The sequence below is a fragment of the Aulonocara stuartgranti genome, assembly GCF_965226115.1.
Source record: "Aulonocara stuartgranti genome assembly, chromosome: 7".
In the NCBI taxonomy this organism is placed as follows: Eukaryota; Metazoa; Chordata; class Actinopteri; order Cichliformes; family Cichlidae; genus Aulonocara; species Aulonocara stuartgranti.
This window is the reverse complement of record NC_138945.1, coordinates 66,194,030-66,218,297: the sequence shown is the minus strand read 5'-3', so window position 1 is coordinate 66,218,297 and position 24,268 is coordinate 66,194,030. Positions and strand designations below refer to the sequence as shown.

The following is a 24,268-nucleotide window of genomic DNA, read 5'->3' as shown; positions in this document are numbered from 1 at the left end:
CCAGCTAGCCCAACTTCAGTAACCCTACAAACGTCACTGCTGTTTAGTTTTCTGTCTTCATTTATGTTGGAAGTGATAGCAGAGCTGTACGTTTGAATTTGTTTCAGAAATCTCTTATTCAGAACATGCAATATCAGGTTTAGGTGGAAGCTAGCGAGCTAACTTCCTGCTAACTTCTAACTTAAATGTAACTAATTCTGTTTTCATGGATGCCTGGATGTTAAACGTAATTGTTACACCTGGTAAAGCAACAACACTGATCATTTTATTAAAGATGAAAGAATTTAGACAGTTTTTAACTCTCAGTGATGCCGCAGTGCTCGTTTGACTTTGGGACCTGAAGTTGACAGATTTTTGGACCCAGATTACACCGAGTCCGCGAGGCTCCTGACTACAGCAGCCATAATGCTCCAACAATCCATCAAGCTGCGCGGCTTCATAGCTTACCAAAGTCGTACTGAAACATTTTTGACAGATTTTTGAGCACCGTGTACCGCATAAAATTGGTTCGAGATCAGTAAGCACAACCAGAATTTAATAATTTCCCCTAGGGATCAATAAAGTATTCTGATTCTGATTCTGATACATAAGGCACACCGGATTATAAAGCACACTGTTGATTTTTGATAAAATTAAAGGATTTTAAGTGCTCCTTATAGTGCGGAAAATATGGTATGTACGGTGTGTGTTTATCCACAATGCTTCAGAAATCCCAGAAATATTTCCACATTTTAAGCAGGAATCTGTGATTGAGCTTTAAAGCATCCTTCAGGAGCAACTGTCATCCTGTCTCTCAGACTGAATGAAGCAGACAGCAGAAACTTTCTGTCAGAGACAGATGAGCTCAGATGTAAATAATTGGGTTGGCTCTGAAGCACTTTTTCATCTGTCCTAACTCAGTCTCAGCTGGATGTTTACCTAAAATGGCACTTTTTTTTGGATTGACGCCAGTTTAAGGTGGCATTTTCTCTGAAGCCGCTCTGCGAATTAGGTTTTGAGTGAAACCAAAAGCGAATCAGCAGCTTTCCCCAGCTAATCACAGACCATAGGGATCCCCAGTGGAGTCCACATTTCCTTTTTTATTAAAAACTATGCAGCATTCAGTATTTTTCAGTTTCCCTGTCATCACAACTTTGCCAGATAATGGTTTTAGGATCAGCCTTGCGACTGTGTTTGATGTGGAAGTAGCAGCGGTAATGGAAACTTCAAAGACATAGCTGGCTACTTTGATTCAATGGCATCTCAATTTACTTCACTGGCTTAATGCTTGCACACACTGTACATTTTGCCATCACAAAGATTCCAGAGCTTCCATTTGAAGGCCATCTGAGAAAAAGAAACTGAACTAAAATGTGTTCGTGATTCAGCACACGATTCATTGTGCATCAGAAACGCAGCCCAAGGCATCAACATAAATAGACCACACGGACACACCTGCACATATATTACACATAAATAGATACTATAGACAGACACGAGCATGTGTTCACGATCTCCTTGTTTTCCTCCACAGCTCCTGGGCATGGCATTCTCCATGACATTGTTCCACCACATTCACAGAACGGGAAAGAAGTATGACGCTTAGCCTTGGGACAAGCACCAAATGGAGAGGAGCCCCAGTGCTTGATGGGATAAAGACTCTGATTCAAACATACATCCATGCTTTCCCTCTTTAGAGCATCCTTTTCCCCCTTCTCAGATCGTCTGTACAGATTCCAGCTGCTCTGTCCTGCTGTCTCCTCTCACCATTCATTTTGCCAAAGAGTAACACAACTGGAAGAGAAGAGGCACCTACTTTTGGCAAGGAAGAGAATCCCATATGTTGTCCCTTCTCTTGAGTACACTTGTTTTTTGGCTTTTTCTGTTCTTCTTTGGCTTGAACTAACCAATTGCTGGAGGGAAAGACAGACTTTGAGACAATGAAGACTTTACAAATGCCCAAACAGCCCCACAGGGCGAAAAAACCCACGAAAGTGACAAAACCCTCCACCTCATGTGGAGTTTTTTTTCTTCATGCTTATTAAATTCTAGCCCTGTTTTTTTCCCCTTGTAAATGAAAAAGATCCAACATGGCATGCTAGTTTTCTACTTCACTGATTTATCAATGAAATGACCGTTGTTATTATTTTTATTTTAAACGTATTGTTTTCTTGTTGGATTTGCTTTTGTAAGTATATCATCCTGTGGAATGTAAGTGTCGAACAGATCGGTGCAATGTGTGTGTGGGTATGTGTGTGGGATTGGTTTTGAGGTAACATTGCTGCAGACGGGCAAAGGCACGTAAGGATGCAGAGGTTTAGGTGAAATGAGCTTCATGGAGGAGCATCGCGTAAGCACGAGGAGTCATCGGTGGATTCATTTTACACCAAACATTTGTCTGCGAACAAACTCGCACACATGCATTTTGTGCTGCCACGCAGCAGCGTACCCGTTCCCTGTTAGACAATATAAATGATGTAAAATGGCTGTTTATTAGGGCTCCAGCAGCACTGTCAGCTGTAGAGATCTAGGTGATAAAGTCCCCCCTTTGAGAAAGCAGACTGGGTTGTGTATGCGCATGCATTTTATCACACAGTTCAAGCTGCAGAGGAGAAAAAACCCACTGAGAAACACTTAGAATCAAGGGCAGGATGGAGCAAAAACCGAGCAGACACGCTGTCTCGTTTCGGCTATCAATAGCGTTAACAGAGGTGGCTCTAGCCTTTCTGTACTGAAGATCTCATCCATTCACACCGCACTCCTCGTGCTTTCTCTCGGCGGCTTGCAACTCAACCCTGCCTCTATCTTTTCTTTTTCACTCTAATTTTCTTTCTCCGTGTCAGGCAGCAATGAGTTTCATGCTCCATCCAGTGCTTCTGCTGACATTCCTGCTCATCACACGTTTACACCTCCGGTTTGCAACCCCCTTCAATTTTACGTAGGCTTCATTTTCTCGCAGCAACCAGAGGTGGGGCGAGATGGGAGTGTGAGAGTGTTGCCAGATCAAAGCTCAGACTGATATGTATGGCAACATGCCCTGTAGGACACATCAGTTTATGTCTGTTTACATCTACATTCACTGCAGGGGGCCAGAGTGCCAGCCTTCCTCCTGGAGACTGAAAATATTCCATCTGCTGTGGCGACTTCAAAAAATGCCCTCCGGTGTGTCTGCTCTAGGCTTCAAAATCTCCAAAGAAACAGTGGAATAAAGACCTCGCTTACTGTCAAAGGATCACTGTAGCTTTTGGAATCATAAGGTTGTATTCAGTTGTGACATAGTGCTTTCCAAAGCAAGTGCAATTAGAGATGTGGGAAGTTTGCTATATTTTAATCAAGAACAAAAAATAGCAGTAAATAAGCCGGCCAATAATTACAAAACATTTGTAACAGAATGTTAGCAGATTGTTTTGCACAAAGGTTTTTACTACAGAGGGAAGATTTTAAAGAAATTGTCTATTTAAGCTGATATTTTACCACAGTTGCGTCTTTACCATCTTTATTTTGAATTTCTGTTACTGAACCGTTGACCTGTATTGTCATGTTTGCCACTATGCCCTGTTTCTCTTCATCTCATCCATTCAAGCCGATTCAGTTTGTAGATTCCTGCAAGTTGGTTGGACTTCAATTCAGTAGCAACTCTTTCAGAACACAGTAAAAGCTCATATAACCTTGGAATTGTGGAATCTTTATGATGCAGAGTACTGTACTTGCACGAGAGGAATTTAGGATTGTGTTTTACCACCTAGTTAAGTCAAGTCTCCCATTTATAGCCTATATCGCCTGCTCATGTGTAACCAGTAGAGCTGAGCTTGGCTACCAGGGAAGCTGCCAATTAAACTTTTACAAGTGGTTGCGTTCTAAATTGTTTCCTACATTATAGCTGCAATTAAATTTATTGCTTTGAATGACGCATCAATGAAGTACTGTCTATTCCTGCTACCTGAACTAACAAAGAAAATAAGCCACTCATTTACTCACGTGCCCCCTTGATGTGAGATGCTTCAGAGTATCTCCTGAAGTCATTGTTGGCATTTTAGGAAAAATTAGTCTGATGATTTCTTCATTTAAGGGAGAGTTTTAGGAAGAGAAAGGGGAATTCTTGCAACAGGAAGCAACAAATTTGTGCTGTTTTGTGCAGTGACCCTGCTGGCTGTGATACACTGTCTGCCCCCATATGCTCCAACTCTTCCTGTTGTGTCCATGGGGGAAACATGACAGCTGCTGATGTACAGTGCAGGCACGAGCGATCGCGTTTCCTCTGCTCGGCTGCCTCCACAAACTCAACACATCCCTTACTTACTGCCTCACTCTGCAGACACCTGGCGCTATTCAGTAACTGGCAATGTGGTTTGGACCCCTTAAAGCACTCGTAAGGTACCTGAGACGGGTTAGCGGAGGAATAGCTCAAAACAGTTTGGCAAATGAGGCTGTGCTGTATCCTTACTGCAAAAAAAAAGGTTCAAAGGAAACCCGAGATAGCCGCACATGTAACAGAAATACAAGAATGCAGAATAGTGGGAATAAAGCAAATCCATTGGGAGGTCAGAGCCTCAGCCTGACCTCCCCTGTTTGCTCTCGGCTGATCTGACTGGGGCGACATTTTCTTCTCTGTGTAAAATCCTTACCCCATTTTCCATGATTATGTCAATGTTACATTGTGTTTGTAATATGCGGGGATGAATGCCATTTTAACAAGGGGGGCGGCTGTTTAATTATGTTCGTTTTGTACACTTTTCTGCTGTTTAAATGTTTGTTTTTATACAATATGCTGTTGATTTTCTTGTTGTAGGTTCTGTTTTTATTGGCTTTCCCCCCATTTGTAGTTCACTTTGAGTACATGACATCATTAAGCATTTTTTCCTAGAGGATTAGTCTTTGCAGTGTTCCTCTACAACATGCAAAAATGCCTTTTCTGTGTTTCAGCGATGCAGGCGGTTAAAGCAATTAACGTAGAACAAATAGAAGGAAAATCTGGCATATAGTATCAGGCAAAGTCCACAAAAGACATACTGCGCTTCTGTCGTTGTGCTTCTTTGTATTAGGATCAAATTTAATTGAATTAGGACGCGCAGCTATAATCTGCAGTATCTCTTCAAACTGCCAGTGCAGGACCCATTCTGTACTCTTAGAGCATGAACTGTTAGACGACTGTACAACAGAGTTCATCTCGCTCCAGTGTATCAGCTCACTGTAAATATGCCCATTTTACAAGTGATGTAACTTACTGTTATACCTCTGCCACTTCGCCTAACATTCACATCAACAGGCTGGTTTTCTGACAGCCCGTGCCCTTTTTATGCTCACTTACAGACACTTGTACTGTATGTTATCCACTTTTTATGTCTGCCAGATTTCCTGCCTCTGTTTTCGCTTCAAGCACGAGAGCGGTGTAAATGTTCAGTAAATTTGTGTTTGCGTCAGTACAGTCCTCATATATTTTTGACTGCATTTTCATCTTTTAGTAAAACATGATTTCTTTTTTTTTTTAATTGATTTTTTTGAAGGAGTATAAAATATTCCGTCTCATCCAAGGAAGCACTCCCAGTAAGCCACGGAAATGGTGAAGGAAGGATGCACATGCAGTAATTGGGTTTCGTCTGCTGTGAAAAATTCTGAACATAAAAACTGTTTTTTGTTGTTGTTTCCTTTCGTTTTGTGTGTGTGTCAGAATCATTTTTTGCCACCTTCGACATATTATTTCTGTAATCTGCTCCTAATCCTTCCCCTGTGCTGAAGCTGAATATGTGAGCAGTGGAAATGTATGCTCTAGAAATGGTGTGTTTGATGTTGTGTTCTGCTGGGTGGCACTATCTGATACCTGCCAGCCTTGTCCTGTGGAGTTTTCTGCTACACGTGAAAGCACTCTGAATATCTATACTAGCTGGTGCACTACTTTCTCTTTACTCGCTAAATCAACTATTTTTTAAATAAAGGAAAGAGTGTCAGAAAAAATCTCTCGGTACAGTACGCTTATTGCCTTTCTTGTCTAATGACTTGATGCTTCGGATTCCCTTTTTATGTTGCCGTCAATTAGATTTGATTCAGAATTTGTTTGTGGGGTTTGGGGGGGTGGAGTGGAAGACTCGGCATGAAGAGCAAAGTGGCGTCAGCAGATCCCATGATACATGAAGTGTTCTGTGTATACAATCCCTGTCTGAAAATGGGCTCTTTTTAAAAAAAAAAAAAGCATAACAAAACCTGAGGGACTGTTGTCCTAAAGATGCTGAGATGAGCTAATGGTGGTGAGCCAGTCAAGAAGAGGTTCTTTTTCTAAAGAACAAAGTGAAGATGATGAAAGTGGGAACCATTGCCAATTTGTCTCACGCTTCAACAGCGCGGAGTGAAAAGCTCAGTATTTTTGTGTGCAGCTTGATCCCCTCCTTTTAACCTAATTGTTATCGGGCCTGTGTGCGATAGTGAGTGGAGTTTATTGTGCCATTCCACCCGGGCTTTTTGTTTTTCCATCACTGTTCCTTCTATGCAAAAAAAAAAATTATGACCTATTTTAGCCTTTGTACAGATTATTTTGTATGAATAACGTACTGAAATAAAGTGAAAAGAATCAATCACGGATACTTTTATTTTTTATTTCCCACCTCATCCACCACACAACTCATTTCATTAACCTGAATTTGGAAGGCTTTCGTTTCAATGAGGCTGTTTACTTTGTCCCCACACAGGACTGCTGAAGTTGTTAACCTGCAGTGGAGGTGATCTGCAGGTTGTTTCTGGTACTGCTTGTTCTCACACGGTCTTGTTTCGCGGGGTATGCTTGTCATCTTTTAAACATCACATGCAAGAACAGCATGGCTCATACTGCTGCAGGGTTACTGTTGCTTCCTATTATTTGTTCTTTTAAACCTCCACTGTGCTTAATAGATCTGCAGTAGCAGGTGGAATTTTAGACACATGCTCTCATTTAAGGGTTTTCAACCATCTAAAGATGTCAAAACTATGCAGGTACGTTGGTTGTTTTATTCAGAGTTCAACACAACACAGCCATGCCATCTCATCGTTTTCACACACCTGGACCCTATTGTTTTTCAATAGGTCAGCTCCAGGTTATCTAATTGGTATTTTGCCATGAAGCAGAGTTATGAGTGTTGTATCATATGATCTGACCTCCACAACCACACAATATGCCACCACCAGTATGGGGTATATTTTGGGATGCAATAACAGAAAAGCAGCCAGCAAGTGCTCAGAATATCTATCGTTCCCGGTTTCCTCTCAGCCAAACGGATTGCCACCCAGCCTAAGTATGGTACTGTTAGAGGTTTCTTGCAGATACAAGAGAGTTTGTCTTCTCCACTGGTGCTCAATAGGGGATTTGTTTTGTTGCTTTCTACAATAATGTAAGGTCTTGACCTTATAGTGCTCTTCAGATAGTCCCATTTACTGTGTTTGTGTGCTTTTAAGTCAGAAGTGGAAGCAATTGGGATGCTGCAAAGAAGCATACAGCTGTGATATCTAGTTATTTTCTACACTGAAGAAAATAGTACCAATAAGAAAAAAAACCTTGAGTGGGTAGGTCGCAAATTTAACCTGCTGCTGGTTATGAATGTCTTGGCTGAAAATAGTTACATTTTATTATTATAATGACACAAATTTCATTAATAAAACAAAATTGGTCAAATCGCTGTATTTTGTTTGAGTTCATGGAAGGAGGACGACACCACTTTCTATCTGTGCTATAAATATGAAGCCATAGCCAGCAACTGGCTAGCTTTGCTTAGCTAGATTTAGCATTACAGACTATTTTTTACGATTACAGATGAAGCAAAATTAGTGTAAAAATTACAAGATGTTTGGTTTTTATAGGCCATTATGTTACAGATGAATACATTAACATGTCAAGTTCAAACCGTGAATCAAAATGGGGAAGAAAGGTGATTTAAGTGACTTTGCTTTTAAGACAGCTTGTCTGAGTATTTCAGAAACCGCTGATCTTGTGGGATTTTCCCACACAACCACCTTCAGTTTGCAAAGATGGTCTGAGAAAGAGAAAATATCCAGTGAGTGTAGCTAGACTACTTCAAGCTAAGAGGAAGGCAACAGGAAAGGAAGTCAAATAACCACTTGTTACAAGCAGGCTATGGAGAAGTTCATCTCTGAAAGCACAGCACATAAACCCTTGGAGCAGATGGACTACACCAACAGAAGACCACACCGGTTGCAACTCAAGTCAAGCTGAGGCTCACATGGGTTCACCCAAACTGGGCAACAGAAAAAAGTTGCCTGGTTTAATGAGTCTGGATGGGAATGTCCGAATTTGGCATGAACTACATGATGACATCAATCTAGCCCAGTGTTTCCAACCACTGTGCCACGAGAAATGACCAGGTGTGCCGTGGAAGATTACCTGGCTTCACCTGATTAGTACTCCAGGCGATCGGTGTGAGTAATGGGCAGAACAATTACATCATCTATCGATTACATTAAATGGGTTGCCAACCGCCAGTAAAACAGAAGAAGACGAAGAAGAAATTACATAGCAATACATAAATATTTGAAATAAAAAGTAGTCACTCTGACCCAGGCCCTGGGGAAAATTCCGACCCAGATGAAATGCCAGAAGAAAGCAAAAAAGGTATACTGGGGACAAACCGAGCCAACTCCACTATGTCTGCTGTGCGGAAAAAACTTATCAATGTGCTTTTTGTGACAGTTTTGTTTGGTGGTGTGCTGTGTGATTGTTCTAATGTGAAGTAGGTGCCGTGGCTCCAAAAGTTTGGGAAACACTGATCTAGCTTACCTTGTATCAGTGGTGACATAAGGGTTTGCCCCATGTACCTCCAGGATGTGGTGGAGCGATTCAGCAACTGTGTGATGCGAAATTGCTGCAACCAAAATCTGAGGAATGTTTCCAGCAATTTTCTGAATCCATTCCACAAAGATTTGAGGCCGTTCTGAAGGCAAAAAGGGTCCAACCCATTGCGAATGAGGTGTAAATGTATGGTGATGGCATGTCACATACAAAAAAAAATGTGATGATTCATGACACAATTTTCAGAGCATAGTGCCATCTTACCAAAAACTCTAATATATTGATTGGAGCCAATCACAGGAAGATCCACCATACTTCTAATTTCTGTGTTCAAACAAAGCTCGAGGTATCTGCACAGCTCAGGACATCACTATGGTATCACCCATCTGTATCATCTCTCTTTTCATATCACTCCCAGTTGGAATCCATAGATTCCATTAGCACTACCAAAGGTAAAGTAAAAATGTTGCATAATTACAGAGTGCAACCTCCTCCCAGTTAAGGTTCTGTTCAACTAAAATCTGATTTGTATTCAATCTAAAAAAAAAAAAAGGTGAAACTCATTAAATACGAGTCTCTGGCAAGTCACTGAGTTACTGAGGGATCTGGTGTCCAGTGATGATGTAATACATTAACTTTATAGTTACGTTTTTGTGCTTCCGGTCATTCTGACAGATGATCCTTCATCACCAGTCAATAATCAGCTTTCGTCTTTCAATCTATATCTCTTCACAGAGTTTGTGGCTTGACTTCTTTCTTTCTTTTTAACTTCTTTATTGGTTTGAATGTTATTTACTCAAAGTTTGGCAGATTCAATCTAAAGCACACTGGAGACATCACAGCAAAAGGCAATGTCATGTAACTACATTAGATGTTCCTCCTCTCAAAAATGTCATTGTCCAGCCTCTGTCAACCGTCCTTCTGCTTTATTCACTGGAACAGTAATCTGAATCTGTAATCTGCAGACTAGAACATGAAACTTTCACAAGCAATAAACATTAATACAGAAAGACGAGTGCACTGCGTTTGTGCGATGTGGAATCTAGGCCCTTTGACATAATGGCGAGAGGAGACAGAATGCACAGGGGTAAACTAAAGGCAGCTTGTAGGCCATTCAGCTGCTGTCAGCTAGAGATATTTTTTGTGCAATCTGACCCATCAGCCTACATGGACAGTTCTGGGTCTCACCAGCACGGTGAGGCGGCGTCACAAATCCATGCCCCCCCTTTTTTTAAGCCACCCCGACACCAGCACAGCTTGCAACCCACCCGCTTCTCACAGATTCACATGGCGCCTGCAGATCTGCTGGGTGGGGCAGGAACTGGGGACTGTTTACAAGTGAAACTCGCTGTAGCTTTACACCTCAATAAATAATGGACCGGAAACTGAATCTGGACCGAGCTGAGACATTCTCCTTTGTCAACCCGTGGATCAGATACTTTCTCTTCTTCTTCAGCTTCTTATTTTGGGTGAGTAGAGTTGCAACGATAAAAGTGTTGCAACGATAAAATATACTCTAAATATTTTGGAGAATGCAAATCACCAGCAATCAGAGAGCTTTCAAAGAAGACAGATCTGCTACAAAGAAAAACCAAAAAATATATAAATAATAAATGGAGAAAAGAAATTCAGCTATTGTCAGGAGTTAAAAACAGCAGGAGCACCCAGCCTCCATGCTGCTACCTATTTCACGTTTAGTACAGTTACACATGAGAACTTTGATTGCCTGTATACATCACTGCAGCAATGCATTCGTAACAAATAAATCGAGTACTGACTCATACTAAACCATAAAACACCATGTAAGCACACTAGTACTCTGTAAACGAATTCTACTTGGAAGCTGTTTCTGAATGTAATAACTGCAGCATCATTTCACAGCATGATTGCACAAATGCAGAGTCCACAGTTACAGTGCTGTGAAAAAGTATTTGCCCTTCCCGGTTTCTCATTTTTGTCTCATTTATAAATTTCAGCTCATGTAACAAATTTTAATATTACAAAGATTGTCCAAATAAATGCAGTTTCGTAAACGATGCTTTCGTTTATCAAGGAAGGAAAGAAAAGCTATCCAATCCTACCCGGTGCTGTGTGAAAAAGTAATTGCCCCCTCAACCTAATAAGTGGTTGTGTCACTCTTGGCAGCAAGAACTGCAATCAAGCGTTTGTGATGACTGGTATTTAGTCTTTCGCATCGCTGTGGAAAAATTCTGGCCCACTCTTGTTTGCAGAATAGTTTTAATGAAGTCTCATTGGAGGGTTTTCAAGCATGAATGGCCTTGTTGAAGGTCACGCCAAAGTATCTCAACCTGATCTGAGTTCGGACTTTGAATAGGCCACTCGAAACCTTCAGTTTGTTTTGCTTTTTTGAGCCATTCAGAGGTGTACTCGCTGGTGTGTTTGGATCATTGTCCCGCTGGATTGCCCAAGTGTCCTTAACCCTCATAATGTCCTCCCGATTTCCATGCACCTGTGGTCCTCAGGGGTCAAAAATGTCCCCATCTGGTTTGATTGATACTTAATTAATATGAAGTGGATTTTCCCCCCACTTTTAATTAAAACTTAATTCAAACATTTTGACACAATTTTTTTTTATTCCATTTCAAATTTAAATCTGATAAAAACCTCATAAAAATGAATTTTTTCTTTGTTTTCAGGTAAAAAATAAATGAAATCATCAGTTATCGTGAGGATCGTTTCACAACCAGAGTCGGTTGCTTTAACAGATGATCACAGACGGGTTTATGTCAAAGTTAATTTAGAAAGCTGTTTTTAAACTACAAGTTCTTTACTGGCAGCACATAATCACATCTGTTGTCCTCTGGGCTCAAAAATGACCCTGTTTGCTTTGACTGTTTATAAAGCAACAAGTATAAAATATCATCCATCTCTGTGTTTCAAGGTTTTATTCAACTTTATTCCAACTCATTACCTGACAGTTTTCTATATTTTGGCATGGTAGGACACCAGGGCATGAGTCTGAGTGAAGGCAAACTTTCATGAGGACAAAGGCGTGTCCATATTTGACACAAGTGCAGGAGGAAGCTCAGGTTTATTCCTCTGCACTGGTCCCATCATGGACAACTTTCTTTTCTGCAGTTGCAGGCCAAGGGTCATATACAGTAAACAAGCTGTTACAGGTGATTGTTGTCTTTTGGAAACCTGCAATGTTAGGGACAACTCGTGTCCTGACTGCAGGACAGACGGTTTGCCATCGCACACGAGCATGTTCCATGTACAGCTGGACCTGCATCACATGCTGCCCATGTTTTTATCTCATAGTTCCCTGGTTTACTTGGATGTTCTGTTAGAATGGACAGAGTCCTCTGAAGAGGACTTGGTGCTCATACAGTCACATCAGTACCAGGATCTTACATCACAGCAGGAGAAACACCCACTTGTTCCATACACCTCATGGGAGCACGTTTGTGTCATGAACGACGATCATCTATTGTGTCTTTATCAAGAAATTATGTCCTTTTTGTGCTTCTGTGATTAATCTTGTGTCACCTTTAAAACTTCTCTACCAGACTCAGGATGTCATAAACTGGCCGTAGCGACTCTACTGGATGCACGGCAGTAAGAATCAACACACCCACATATGCCTACAGCTGCATTCGGTCCATTTTTCTTCCTCTCTCGTCGTCCCTCCTTGTTCATCATTGAGTTGGCTGTAGAGCAGGTCATCTGCTAATTGGATGGTTGTTGGTTCAATCTCTGTGTGCTCTAGTCTGGAGTTCTTACCAAGGTGTCATTGGGCAAGTTACTGAACCCCAACTTGGTCTCTGATGCATCCATTGGCATGTGAACGTTAAAAAGCAGAATACAAGCAGAATACACTGTGTATAATGCTTTCAGTACTCGAGTAGAAAAGCCACTGAAGGAGTATGGGACCTGGCACATGTGCTTGGACTGTGGTAGATCATCTTTCTCTGAGGCACATGAGAGAGTCAGGCATCGTCTGTCACTGGGAAGGTTAGAAGACCAGATCAGTGTTTCCTCACGTTACTGCAAATATTCCTCTGTCTCAGCTGATTCCTCTTTCCTGCTTGATTCTTTGTCTTCATCATAATTGAAATGGATGATGTGTAGTCCTCTGACACATCTTCTATTTCAGTTTCACATTCTGAAAATTCAAGAAACTTCAAGAAGCCCAGTCACTTTCTTTCCAAGCTCCTCAGACTACCATGTCCTGGATGCCTGAGAACCTACTTGAACATAGTTCAGATTCTTCATCACTTTTCTTCACTTCATAGCCTTCTTCCACTTCTGCAGGTGGCTGATGTGCTTTTTCAGAGAAAGGGTAGCATGTGCTCTAAATATTGACGATATTTTCTATATCTTCCAACCCTGGATCTTCCTGAACATTGATTCTCCCTCCTCATTATACTAGAGGACAATATGTGCTTTGTTCTTCTGCTCATTGCAAAAAAAAAAAAAAAGTATGCTCATCAAAGTATGCAAATCTCCAGTGCAATGGAGGCTTGTGAGCATACTTTCTGTGTATGTTTTATTGTAGAGTCTACCTTACAATACAAAGCACCTTGATGCGACTGTTGTTGTGATTCGGCGCTGTGTAAATAAAATTCCATTGAATATAGAGCACCTGCCTCCTCGTTATGCTGCCTGTTGTTGTTGTTGTTGTGGTTGTTATGACCAGTGCTTGACCCCACACATCAGTGATCCAAGATCAAAGATGTTTGAAAGCAGTATGGTGTGAAAATATGACCCTTTGCAACACTTTGTACTTTGGGGTCATTTTTGTCCACGAGGACCACAGGTGATATAAAATCCAATAAAAACCCCATAAATAAATCAAGACAATCATATTACTATTTGTATGAAATGTTGTGTTTGTTTTAAGCCAAACATTCCACCAATTTTAACTTTTATCTTGTCAGTCTTCAGCATATTTTCCCAAAAGTCTTTGGGATCATCAGCATGTTACTGTTTGGTTTTTTTTGGCAAATTTGAGCCTCTGTGTTCTTTTTGGTCAGCAGTGTTTTCGCCTTGTAACTCTCCCCTGGATGCCATTTTCGACATCAGTTTCTTTCTTATTGTTGAATCGTGAGCACTGACTTTAGCTGAGACAGGTGAGGCCTGCAGTTCTTTAGATGTTGTCCCAGGTTCTTTGGTGACCTGGTGGACGAGTCGTTGATGTGCTCGATGTGTTGGTGAAACAGAAAATAAATTGGTTGATATATTTGAACGATATTCTTAATGGTAGATAAACTGTTACATTTCAGGCAGTATAGTGGATACATAACTGCATAAATGTGTGAGCACGCTGATGTTAATGGATGCTTATATGTTTTTTGCTCACTAGCACAGGAGATGATCTGACCCAGTCACAATTCAGCCCCTGTCAGTCGCTCACACCATCACACCTTCCATTTCTCCCGTATTCAAGGACAGGTGCCCTAAATCGCTTATTTTCTAACAGATGTCAGGCATGCACGCACTGCTGATATGACATAATCATTATGCATTTTGTGCAAGTCTTACATTATACACGCTCCTCTACTGTGGCTGTTAGTGTAACAAAAAGACAACAAGACAACTGGGAAATGATAGAAAGGTACAGCGGATACACTGAAGCAGCCATTAAAGCACCGCGTCCTCCATGAGCAGTTGCTTTCGCACAAAAACACACACTATTAAAATAGAGCTGTTTGGCTCACTTACTTTCCCAGCACATTACAAGTCGAGCACACAGATCACATCTCTAACTCTGCTAACTCCCTACATCTCCATTACATCCCTGTTCATCCAATCCTCCACAAAAACAGCAGGGGGGCAAACACTGTACTGTGCTCCTACTGTGTTTAGAGCCAATCAGCAATAACTGCACCCGCAGCAGCCTCATACCCCAGCCTGTGTTGACTTTGTTTATCAGACATGGGCTCAGGAGCGAACACTGCAGCCCTAATCCATCAGGCCTTTGTCCCCCCGTCCCCGTGGCTCAGTTGAGCTGGCTTTCACCTCCACACAAAATCCTCTGGGAGAAGTCTGATTCATCCCTTTGAAAAGCCTGAAAAACAGAACTGGAATACATTCACTGTGTAAGTGTGTCTCCTGTTGCAAATGCCACCCTCATTCACAAAAGGCACAGTCAGTGGAAAACTGACAAAAGGAGCTGCAGGTGCGCACACTCCTACACGTCAGAAAATACCCCTGAAAAATGTACAATGGTACTTCCAAAGAAAATAGGCGCTATCCACGTTTTGTGTTTTGGTAGCTATAAAGGCTGAACAAAATGCATCCTTTATACACAAAAGCAAACATGCACAAATTAGTAATCAGGAGAATGTAAGCCAGGACCGCACAGATTGTTATTCAAGGTGAGAAAAGCAATCACAGAGAGAAGGGAAATTAATGTTGACAATGCAATCAACGGGAAGCGTTAATTCCACCTGTTTTCCACTCACTTGGCTCCTTTAATACGTCGATTCTATTTGGGTGAACTCACCTCTTCAGCAGTTCACAACACGTTTGGGTAACACTGTTTAAAAGAAGGGCACGCACACACATCACAGTCAAGAACTAAGTGAAGTTAGGGTGGATAATAAAAACAATTCTCTAACCAAGGTCGAGTTCTTCTCGCAGTTCTATAAATCCTGATAAAAACGGGAGAGAGCATTTTTCAGTTCTGGAGGATTTCCATCGCAGTCACAGGTGGACTGAGTCTGATTTCTGTTGCGAGGTTCCACATTAAACCGAGGTCCATATGTTATTATTTTTTTCCCTGTTGATATCCATCTGTCCGTTTACCGCCAACACATAAACTAGTGATGCAGTTACCATGGCAACGGGTGCTCTGCCTACTCAGCACCTGAGGAAAAAGCTTATCATCACTAATCTAATCACACCTGTCCTGCAAACAAAAGTCCGAAGGAAGGAACATGTTTTCCTTTCAACAACTTTTTAAACATCCAAATAAAGACTCAACCTGGATAAATTACAAATACACAGCATTTTCTGGGCTTTGCTATTGCTAATTAATTACCAGCTTAGAAGTATCTGGTGTTGAATTTCCCAAGCAGAATACGAAGGACAGACAGCAAACGCGATAGAGGAGAATTACTTGCTTTCTTTGCTGGTGAAAAATAAATAAAAATTGCTGGTAACAATAAAATCATCTCCTTTTTTTTCCAGGTTTTCTCCCTGTTGATTGTTGCAATTGGTGTGTATGCTAAAGTCCAGAAGGCCACAGGTACGCAAGACGACACTTTTCGCTCACACCTCCTAAACTCCAAAGTGAATTAAAGACCAGCGATAAACCGTCCCTCATAAAAAGAGGTGCAGGAATGAGGTGGCACTCTCCTTGGGATCGTAAACTGTTTAGCTTTCCTGGCACAAAGCAAATGTGTGTCAGGCTTTCGCCTTCATTTTACCTGGTGTCTTTAATTTTGTAATTACTATGAGATATATATATAGTTGAGAGACAACCAAATTTTTTTTACCTGTGTTCATTGTGCACAACCCCACAATAGATCATTAGCTGCTAGCGTAGGAAGGGATGCTGCAAAGACAGGGAAACAAGGTACATGATGGAATTATTTAAATCAAAATCAGGTATTGGGGTTGGAAACAAACAGAGGCTGTTTTCCCATCTTTCTGCCAGACACGGTGAGGGACACGTTCCTGATCGACCCGGCTGTCATCTTAATCGTGGTGGGGGTGGTCATGTTCTTCATCACTTTCTGTGGCTGTATCGGAGCTCTCAGAGAGAACATTCGCCTCCTCAAGACAGTAATAGACCTCACAGACACATTACAAATACTGGCACAGTGTTTTGCTTCCATCTAATCCAAAGCCAAGTCTCACATCTTATGTGTAACAACTAATCTGTCCTTTAAGATGATATTAGTCACAGCCTTTTAATATTTTTGTCTTTACTCCCTAGTTCTCCTTCAGCCTCACACTGGTCTTCCTCACCCAGCTGGCCATAGCGATTCTGGGCTTCTTTTACTCCGATCAGGTATCTGAATCTTTACAGACTGTTCTGTGCACTGGCTCAGTTATTCTACGGGGCCATTTAAGGCCACATTCAGGCTCCAGTGATAACAATGAGCACTATTGATTTATGGTGTCATTTCCCGGCTTATGGACTTTCTGTACATTTGTAAACTGCAGTATATGCAACTTAATAAGGCAGACATCTGATCCCACAGATGGGCCAGCTTAGCCCACAGGGGAAATGTCTTGTTAATGTCTGTGCTGCGCAGCATACACAGGAAACAGAACGGCAGCTTCCAGTGAGAATCAGTGTTTGTGTCACTCTCTATAAATCCTCCAAATGACTCAGGCTTGTTCTGTAGACTGACAGAAAATATGCGAGAACTTTCTCTCGGTATTACAATGTGATTTGAAGTGACTGGATATAAAAACTATTTGGGTTTATTGTGGCAAAGTTTTAAATGCTAGTGGCAATAACGGCAACGACAGCACTGTGTTCAGTGAGGTAATTGTTGGCACCTGGGGACAATGGAAAGAAGCAAGAGTGTGCTTCCAGGCAAACTCATAAACTTTAACGTACTACGTCTCTATGTATATGAATAAATAATGGTGCCAGTAGCAGTACCAGTACCTTTGACCACTGGAGTTTAAGTTTTATTGAGCTCGCTGACATGTTTGGTCTTTGCATTGATGCGTTTGTTTTGCAGTTATCCCCACAGACCACAGCTTTTATTGATTTCAGAATTAAGTCAACCTGACTAAATAGTCTCATTCGCAGACTGTCTCCTGCCTCTCTAATTGATACAATTAGAACAATTTAAAACAAAAAAAGAATTTTAACGATTGTTTTTTATTATACATTAATAATAAGTTTAATTCCAGGTCTAGATACATTAAAAATGTCTGTTTTTGTGACCATAGGTGATCTACTCTGTGGCTGCATGAATGTACATATGTACTACAGTACTATATCTCAGCCTATATCTTATACTTATATGACCCAAGTGATTGGTTTGGAGACTACGGAGATGAGAAGGATCCCCCTCCACTTATCCCCTTCACTAACATCCCATTAGGGCTCCACCGAGAATAAAAACCACAACAGCCAGCAGTGGCAGCACTCGCTGTCATCAGTGGCGGGGATCCTGGTGCCTGATGATACCTCTCCTCTCCCTTGTGTTCTCTGTCAGCACTCAGACTGCCTGCTGCTAAACAGAGTAGTTTAACAACCCTCCCAGCATCCTTCCTCGCTAAATGATTCAAATGCTTCGGCACTTCAAAGTGGAACCAAATGTTCCATTTCAACAGATCCCTTGAAGGAGACTTTGCCGCTAATGACACACTGTGACGGTAGCCTCCAAAGCCCACGAGCAAACTGCACCACGTGGGAACAGAAACAGGGGAAGGCACAGGGTGAGCGTAAGGAACATTGTAAAAATCCTAACACAAATTAACAAAACTACTTCAGGATAACATTTTGGGCTATTTTGACAGTGCTCACAGTATTTATCAACATAACCTGTTCTAACGTAGTTTGTAATGCGAACAATTCACAAAGCCTTTAGCAAAGCATTCAGAGAAGTTCGTTTTAATGAGAATTTAAAGTTCAGTGGCTCATTATCATACAGTGCTCCTATTAGTATATATTACATCTGAACTCAGCCTGTATAACCATGGCCCTCTTTGTTCTCAGCGTCTTAAAGGGTGGAAGAATAGCAAAAACAAATATGAACAATGCAAGCCCTCGTTAATACTCTGAAAATGAAAATAATCTTACAGACAATGAAAGTTAAAGTAACAAGCAGGACAAAATTTCACCGTCTGAATCAGCCTCGTTCAGTTTCAAATGCTCATTACTGATAACTCAGTCAAATAACGTAGTCATATATCATCTAGGTTTTGTTTATTCAGCTCGAGAGGAGCTGATGAAAATCGACACATAATAACAAATGGCTAAGTTCAAGTAATTATCTACTATAATGTAGAACCTGCATATGTGCTTTGTGTTTGGTATGCGCTTCATGTATAGTTCTCACAGGCACAAATGGTTTTATTATGTATGCTGTACTTCCTGCTCTGCTGCCGCCTGGTTTACGTGCATCCCGCGGGACGCTTTACAATGTAAACAGGACGATGCTGTGTTGCCTCCAAACCCATGTGTTAATATTTGTTTATTTTCAGAAAAAACTGAAGTGGCCTTTTATGGAAAAAAAAGTTCAATGCAACGTTGAACATGAATACCGTTTATGCAAATGTGAAAAGTCCCACAAAAAGTCGATCAAATCTACAGCAAAGCCACCTGATTAACTATGAATAGGTGTCTGACAGCTCCCCAGAAACCGTTTTAGCTTGGATCTGAAATTATCCTCGACTTCATCATTTCAAGCTTTGTGGGGATTTTCCACTGCATCTGTTCAAAAGAGGGTTCACAAAAAGGTACTTTACAATCCTCCAAAATGCTACCCGAGTAATTAACTGAGAGATCAGTTGTGTCAATGAGCACCTTAGCAGGCAAGTAACAAAGACATCTGTAGATAGTTTATTGTAAAACATGCAAAATGTTGATATTAAAGCTGTTATTCTGTGTATTCAATCAGCCTTTTCCTCTCTCTTAGGCACGGGGTGCTTTGGGAAAGTTTGTAAAGAAAGCAATTGTGCACTACAGGGATGACCTGGATCTGCAGAACCTGATGGATTACATTCAAAAAGAGGTGCTCTCATTGGCCATTTCCACTGAGCCGGAGTGGCTCCTTTTGTCTGTAGAAGTCTTCAAACTGATCACAGATAGTTTATTGGATGCATCTGAGACTAAAGCAAGAAACCGCAGTTTGTTTTGTTTGTTTTTTTGCCTTAGCGAGGGTTTCCACAGGAGGCTACATGCAACTTACAGTTCCTGTTCTCTGTGGGTCACCTCATGTGAAACTGCTCTTCCATCTGCACATGCTGGCACATTTATGAGTTTGGGTTTTCCCACGGGAGAAGCCCTGACTGGCAGGATGCCCAGTACAGACCAACACGATGTTTCTAAATATACACCCGATTTCACTTTTCACTCTTCATTTTTCTTTTTCCCCCCAGTTCAAGTGTTGTGGATGGAACAACTACACTGATTGGTCTTGGAACCTCTACTTTAATTGTACACATGACAACCCCAGCTCTGAGCGCTGTGGTGTGCCTTATTCCTGCTGTACTCCTGTTCCTGGGGAGGTCAGTCTCTGTTTAGCCTCTTAACATACACAACATGTACAAACTAACAGCGTGCCTTAAAAGAAACCTTAACACAAACTTTCATAATCTTAAGATGATGTATTATTAAGATTGCTGACCTCACAATTTCAGTCAGCATTTCAAATTTGTTCAGTGTTTTAAATCTTCTCTGTCATGCCGAATTCACTTGATTAAGCAACTGACAAATCAAACCTCCTTCACATTTATGATAAACAGAAACAAGAAAGGCAGAAAGATTGTGACATGAACAGAACAAGCAGCTGTATGATGATGAAACAGGCTCTTAACACTTTATTAACAGAGAAAAATAAATAAAACTGCTGAGAATTTAAAGTTACAAAAAAAATCTTGTATCTTGACTCAGCAGGGTCTTATGCAGGAGCTTGGTGAGTAGAACAGACTGTGGCAATAAAGGATAACACACGTAAAGCTACCCAGCCATGTCGACACAACTGTGCGCCAGTTGTGTGTATTTCACATTCACCTCCACACATCTCTCTCTGAATGCAAGATATGTATGTGGCCAGTATTCAACGGGAGACAAAGTATGGCAGCTATGCATGTATTTCTTCTAAACTTGGAGAAGAGGACTTCCACGGGTCCCTGGAGTCTCCAGACAGTTACATTCGATTAGAAGTGAGGCTTCTCTGCTAAGACATCAGACTGTCTTATCCAACAGAAGTGAGACTGTCAGCTGATGATGGGGATTCAAGACTTTCCACTGACAAGCTGGCATTAAGAGAGACCCAAAGAAAATTTGAAATCATCTATAAAATATACCCGATACTTTAGCTAATGGTCTGTGGATGCTGAATTATAGCCAGCACTGCCTGACTGTGACAACCTGCGTTGTTTTGACATGTACGCAAGTGTGTCCAAACTAAGAGGCTCTCAGTCGGGAGGTGGCAAGAACACGTCTGCATCTGCTTGTAAAAGCAGTTTTTGGTATTACCTTCCTTTCCTTTGGGATTAGCTGTCATGCACAGAACTGGTCTCATAATGGCCAACCAGTTTCTCTTAAAAGGAATCTGCAAATTGATTGGTTGAGTACCTGAATGAGTCACTGCCAGGCAATTTCCATCTTAAAGAAGAAAAAAAAAAAACATGTTTAACATATTCCGATATGATCAACCTTACAGTAAATTTGCACAGATGATTCCAAATCAAAGTCTTCTTTCATGAAGGTTTTATGATATTTTGAGACTACTGAATCAACACTACAGCTATCTGCGTGCATGAGGATCCATGCTGTCATACAAACAGCATATATGTAAATGTCTGCATGAGCACAAACTTTGGATTCACAAATACACGCAAAAAAATCTCTGTACAGACGCAGCAGCACAGCTTGAAAACCACCACTGAGGAAAAAACATCTATCACACTATTGATTAAACATAATGCAACTCTGAAAACAGATCACAGCAACATTTTACAACATGGGGTAAAAATAAAATAACATTAAAAACAACTAAAAAAAACGATTAATTAAACAGTTTGAGAGCTGCTGCTGTGCTGCGACCTGCTGGTAGTACCCTGTAACTGCATGGTTCCCTCAGGGATTAGGTAGCTTTTCTTTTCAGAGCCAGTGGGTTTTGCTTGTACTGCTCACATTATTTTCTTTCCTCTCAACAAACGTCACTCTTTCATTATTTCCAATTTACTTTCAATTCAAAGTAAAAACAAGCAATGTGAAACCAGCAGCATGAAAGCGAGATCTGAACGTATTTAGAGTGCTTTAGGTTTATGTGCTTATCAATGTATCATGCACTCAGTGTTTCGTCTGTCTTTGCTTTTGTTCATCTGGCTTACAGGCAGTGATCAACACTATGTGCGGTTTTGGAGTTCAAACGCAAAACTTCATGGAGGCAAACAAGTCGATCTACCCAGTAGGCTGTGCAGACAAAGCAGTGATGTGGATCGAGTCTCATCTGCTGCTGGTGGGAGCTCTCGCCTTGGGTCTGGCCTTGCCTCAGGTAACCCAGTGTAGTAATTAGGCAACACAGGACTAGTAACTTGCCAAAAGGACTAGTTTCATCTTGAATAAGACTACAAACAAACAAGCCAATATAACTATTAATGAAAGTTTGCTGGATTCAGTGTGTAGCAATCAACATATTGACTGGAGACGCTCCCTCAAAGGCAAACTTCAAACTGGCGTTTTTGGATGTGGCTGCGAAAACAGTCCAAGCTAGACTTCAGCAATCAGAGCCATGCAGACTTTATACTCGCATACAAATCTCAATCTGAGAGCTTCCCACGGCCTTTTTTACAAGTTCAATATCGTCCTTGTAAAAAAAAATAATAATAAATTTAAAAAAAAAAAAGGGATAAAACTTGGATTCTAGAGGAAACCAATAAGGAGTAGGGTTAATGTGAGGCCACTGTGAATCAAGGGATTTGGAATGGTGTGTTCTACCTAGACAGCAATAACTAGGCACATTGGGACAATAAAATTTTAACTGCACATTATTCATTTATTACACTATCCTAGAATGAGTACAGGTTAATGTGCAACAGAGGTAGAGGGGTGTGTGTGATAATGTAATATGTCTAAGAGATGCTGACGACTCCCTGATTCTCACTGTGCAACGCACCACGATCCCCCAGCATTTCCGCTGCAGCAGACGGAAATCTAGAGAATCTGAAATGCCAGAATTTGAAAATAGACAGGCCTCCTCTTGAAGCTCTTCTTCCTCTTCTAAATCCCTCCCATGTTGTCCCATAAATATGTACCAAACATCTATGCTGACGCCTTCTATTGCAATGGCAGTCCTTTATACTACTTACCTGCTAAAATTTCCCATCATGAACTGTATTTTTTTAAATGGGTCAAGAGAAATGTATTCACACCTAAGACCACCTAAATTACAAAATGCTGACAGGATGTGTTACGGGGATGATTTTGTTTTGCCCCTCTACCAATGATGCTAAAAACATGCCCTGATAACTAAATAAAACCATTCAATACTCATTAAGCAAACATGAAATCAAATTAGCACTTATAACGAGCTGCCTCTAAATAATTACTCTGTTTACTTATTAAAATGTTTCAGCTAATATTAAATGGCAATCTAGCAGAAGGTGTAACTTTAGCACAGGATGTTTAAACTGATTTGTCTCGTTCTCATCTGTACGCTAGGCTCTGCAGTGAATCTGAAGAGAAGCACAAATTACCCACAAGGCCCGACAGAGCAATTGCATTAGTTTTCTAATGCTTTGATGTGCCGTAAATCTGATGAAGTTCTCTTTTAAGTCTTGCATATCCTCTCAAAACACTTACCGACACTTACTTTGTCTGCATAACAAGCCAAAGTGTTAATTATAGACTGCTGTTTAAAAGCTGTGTTTGCAACCCAATGGTTTGGTTTCTCTCTGTAAGAACACCTTATGATCGGCTTGACAGGTGCGTGCAAATGTGAGTACGCAATTATTTTAAGTGACTCGTTTGAGTCAGTCTCAACTAATTTGGGAACCTTTCTTCCCAGCGCCACATTGCAGCACCCTGCTAAGGGACCTTGAGATGCTCGGTACAGAACGTACAGTTACAGAGAGCCTCTTCTGTGATCTAAAGTGGCTGCTGTTGTCCTCTAGATTGCAGGAATTGTGCTGTCCCAGATCCTGATCTCTCAGATTCAAGATGAGATTACCTCAGTGTTGTGAGAGCGCTACGACAGAGGGGAAGAAAACGAAAGAAAGGAACTTGCAGTACTCCACTCAGCTTCTCTGACATGTTCAAGGACATCTTTTCTACAGCTACTACTGCAATATCTGGGCATGTGATATTCTTAACATGTGGTTGCCTACAGGTATACAAGTGTGATGCACTTTAATGTATTATTTACAGTCAATTATATGCCAAGTGTATATATTATTAACCGGTTTTGAACATTGACGTCAAGATTTCATCTCTTTAAATGTGAAAAGTTTGCTTATAGAATTGAGTTAAAACATATGCATTTATTATTTTATGTTACTGTTTATCACTGAACATCAGCTCACATAAAGCAAGTCATTATGTGTCGTTTTTTAAAGGTCTGGAAACACAACATTCACACACTGCTCGCCTCCCTCACTCAGCTAACGGGAAAGAAAGAGAGTGAAGTAGTAAATCAAACAATTTCTGATCCTAAAGTCAAGGTAGGCGTAGCCACACCTCCACACAACCAGGCAAGAAGGTGTCACACTGGATTTTGTGCGAATGCAGCCAATATGCAGTGTACGTACTCGCCACTGTGGGCCATCTGTTCTGCAACCCTGTGTTGGTCAAACAGATACAGACCTTCAGCTGTCCATGAGAGACGGAGAGCAGAATGTCCTCGTAGCTGTTTTTAT

The 24,268-nt window shown here is 41.1% G+C and overlaps 2 protein-coding genes across 3 annotated transcripts in view; both read left to right on the top strand.

The window, feature by feature from the left end:
• The window catches only part of tspan9a (tetraspanin 9a), a 190,043-nt gene extending 183,493 nt beyond the window's left edge, over nucleotides 1-6,550 (top strand). For both annotated transcript variants that reach the window (XM_082541430.1, XM_082541429.1), the window contains one exon: nucleotides 1,514-6,550. In XM_082541430.1, coding sequence (XP_082397556.1) covers nucleotides 1,514-1,585 — 72 coding nt within the window. In that variant the 3' untranslated portion in view covers nucleotides 1,586-6,550. The remainder of the gene's footprint in view (nucleotides 1-1,513) is intronic.
• Nucleotides 6,551-10,044: 3,494 nt separating this feature from the next.
• Nucleotides 10,045-24,244, top strand: tspan33b (tetraspanin 33b). The gene is made up of 8 exons (XM_082542822.1): nucleotides 10,045-10,215; nucleotides 15,902-15,959; nucleotides 16,371-16,498; nucleotides 16,653-16,727; nucleotides 19,321-19,416; nucleotides 19,784-19,912; nucleotides 21,748-21,909; nucleotides 23,528-24,244. Exons 1-8 carry the CDS (start codon nucleotides 10,120-10,122, stop codon nucleotides 23,594-23,596), a joined length of 813 nt encoding a protein of 270 aa, XP_082398948.1. The 5' UTR covers nucleotides 10,045-10,119; the 3' UTR covers nucleotides 23,597-24,244.
• The last annotated feature ends 24 nt before the right edge of the window (nucleotides 24,245-24,268 follow it).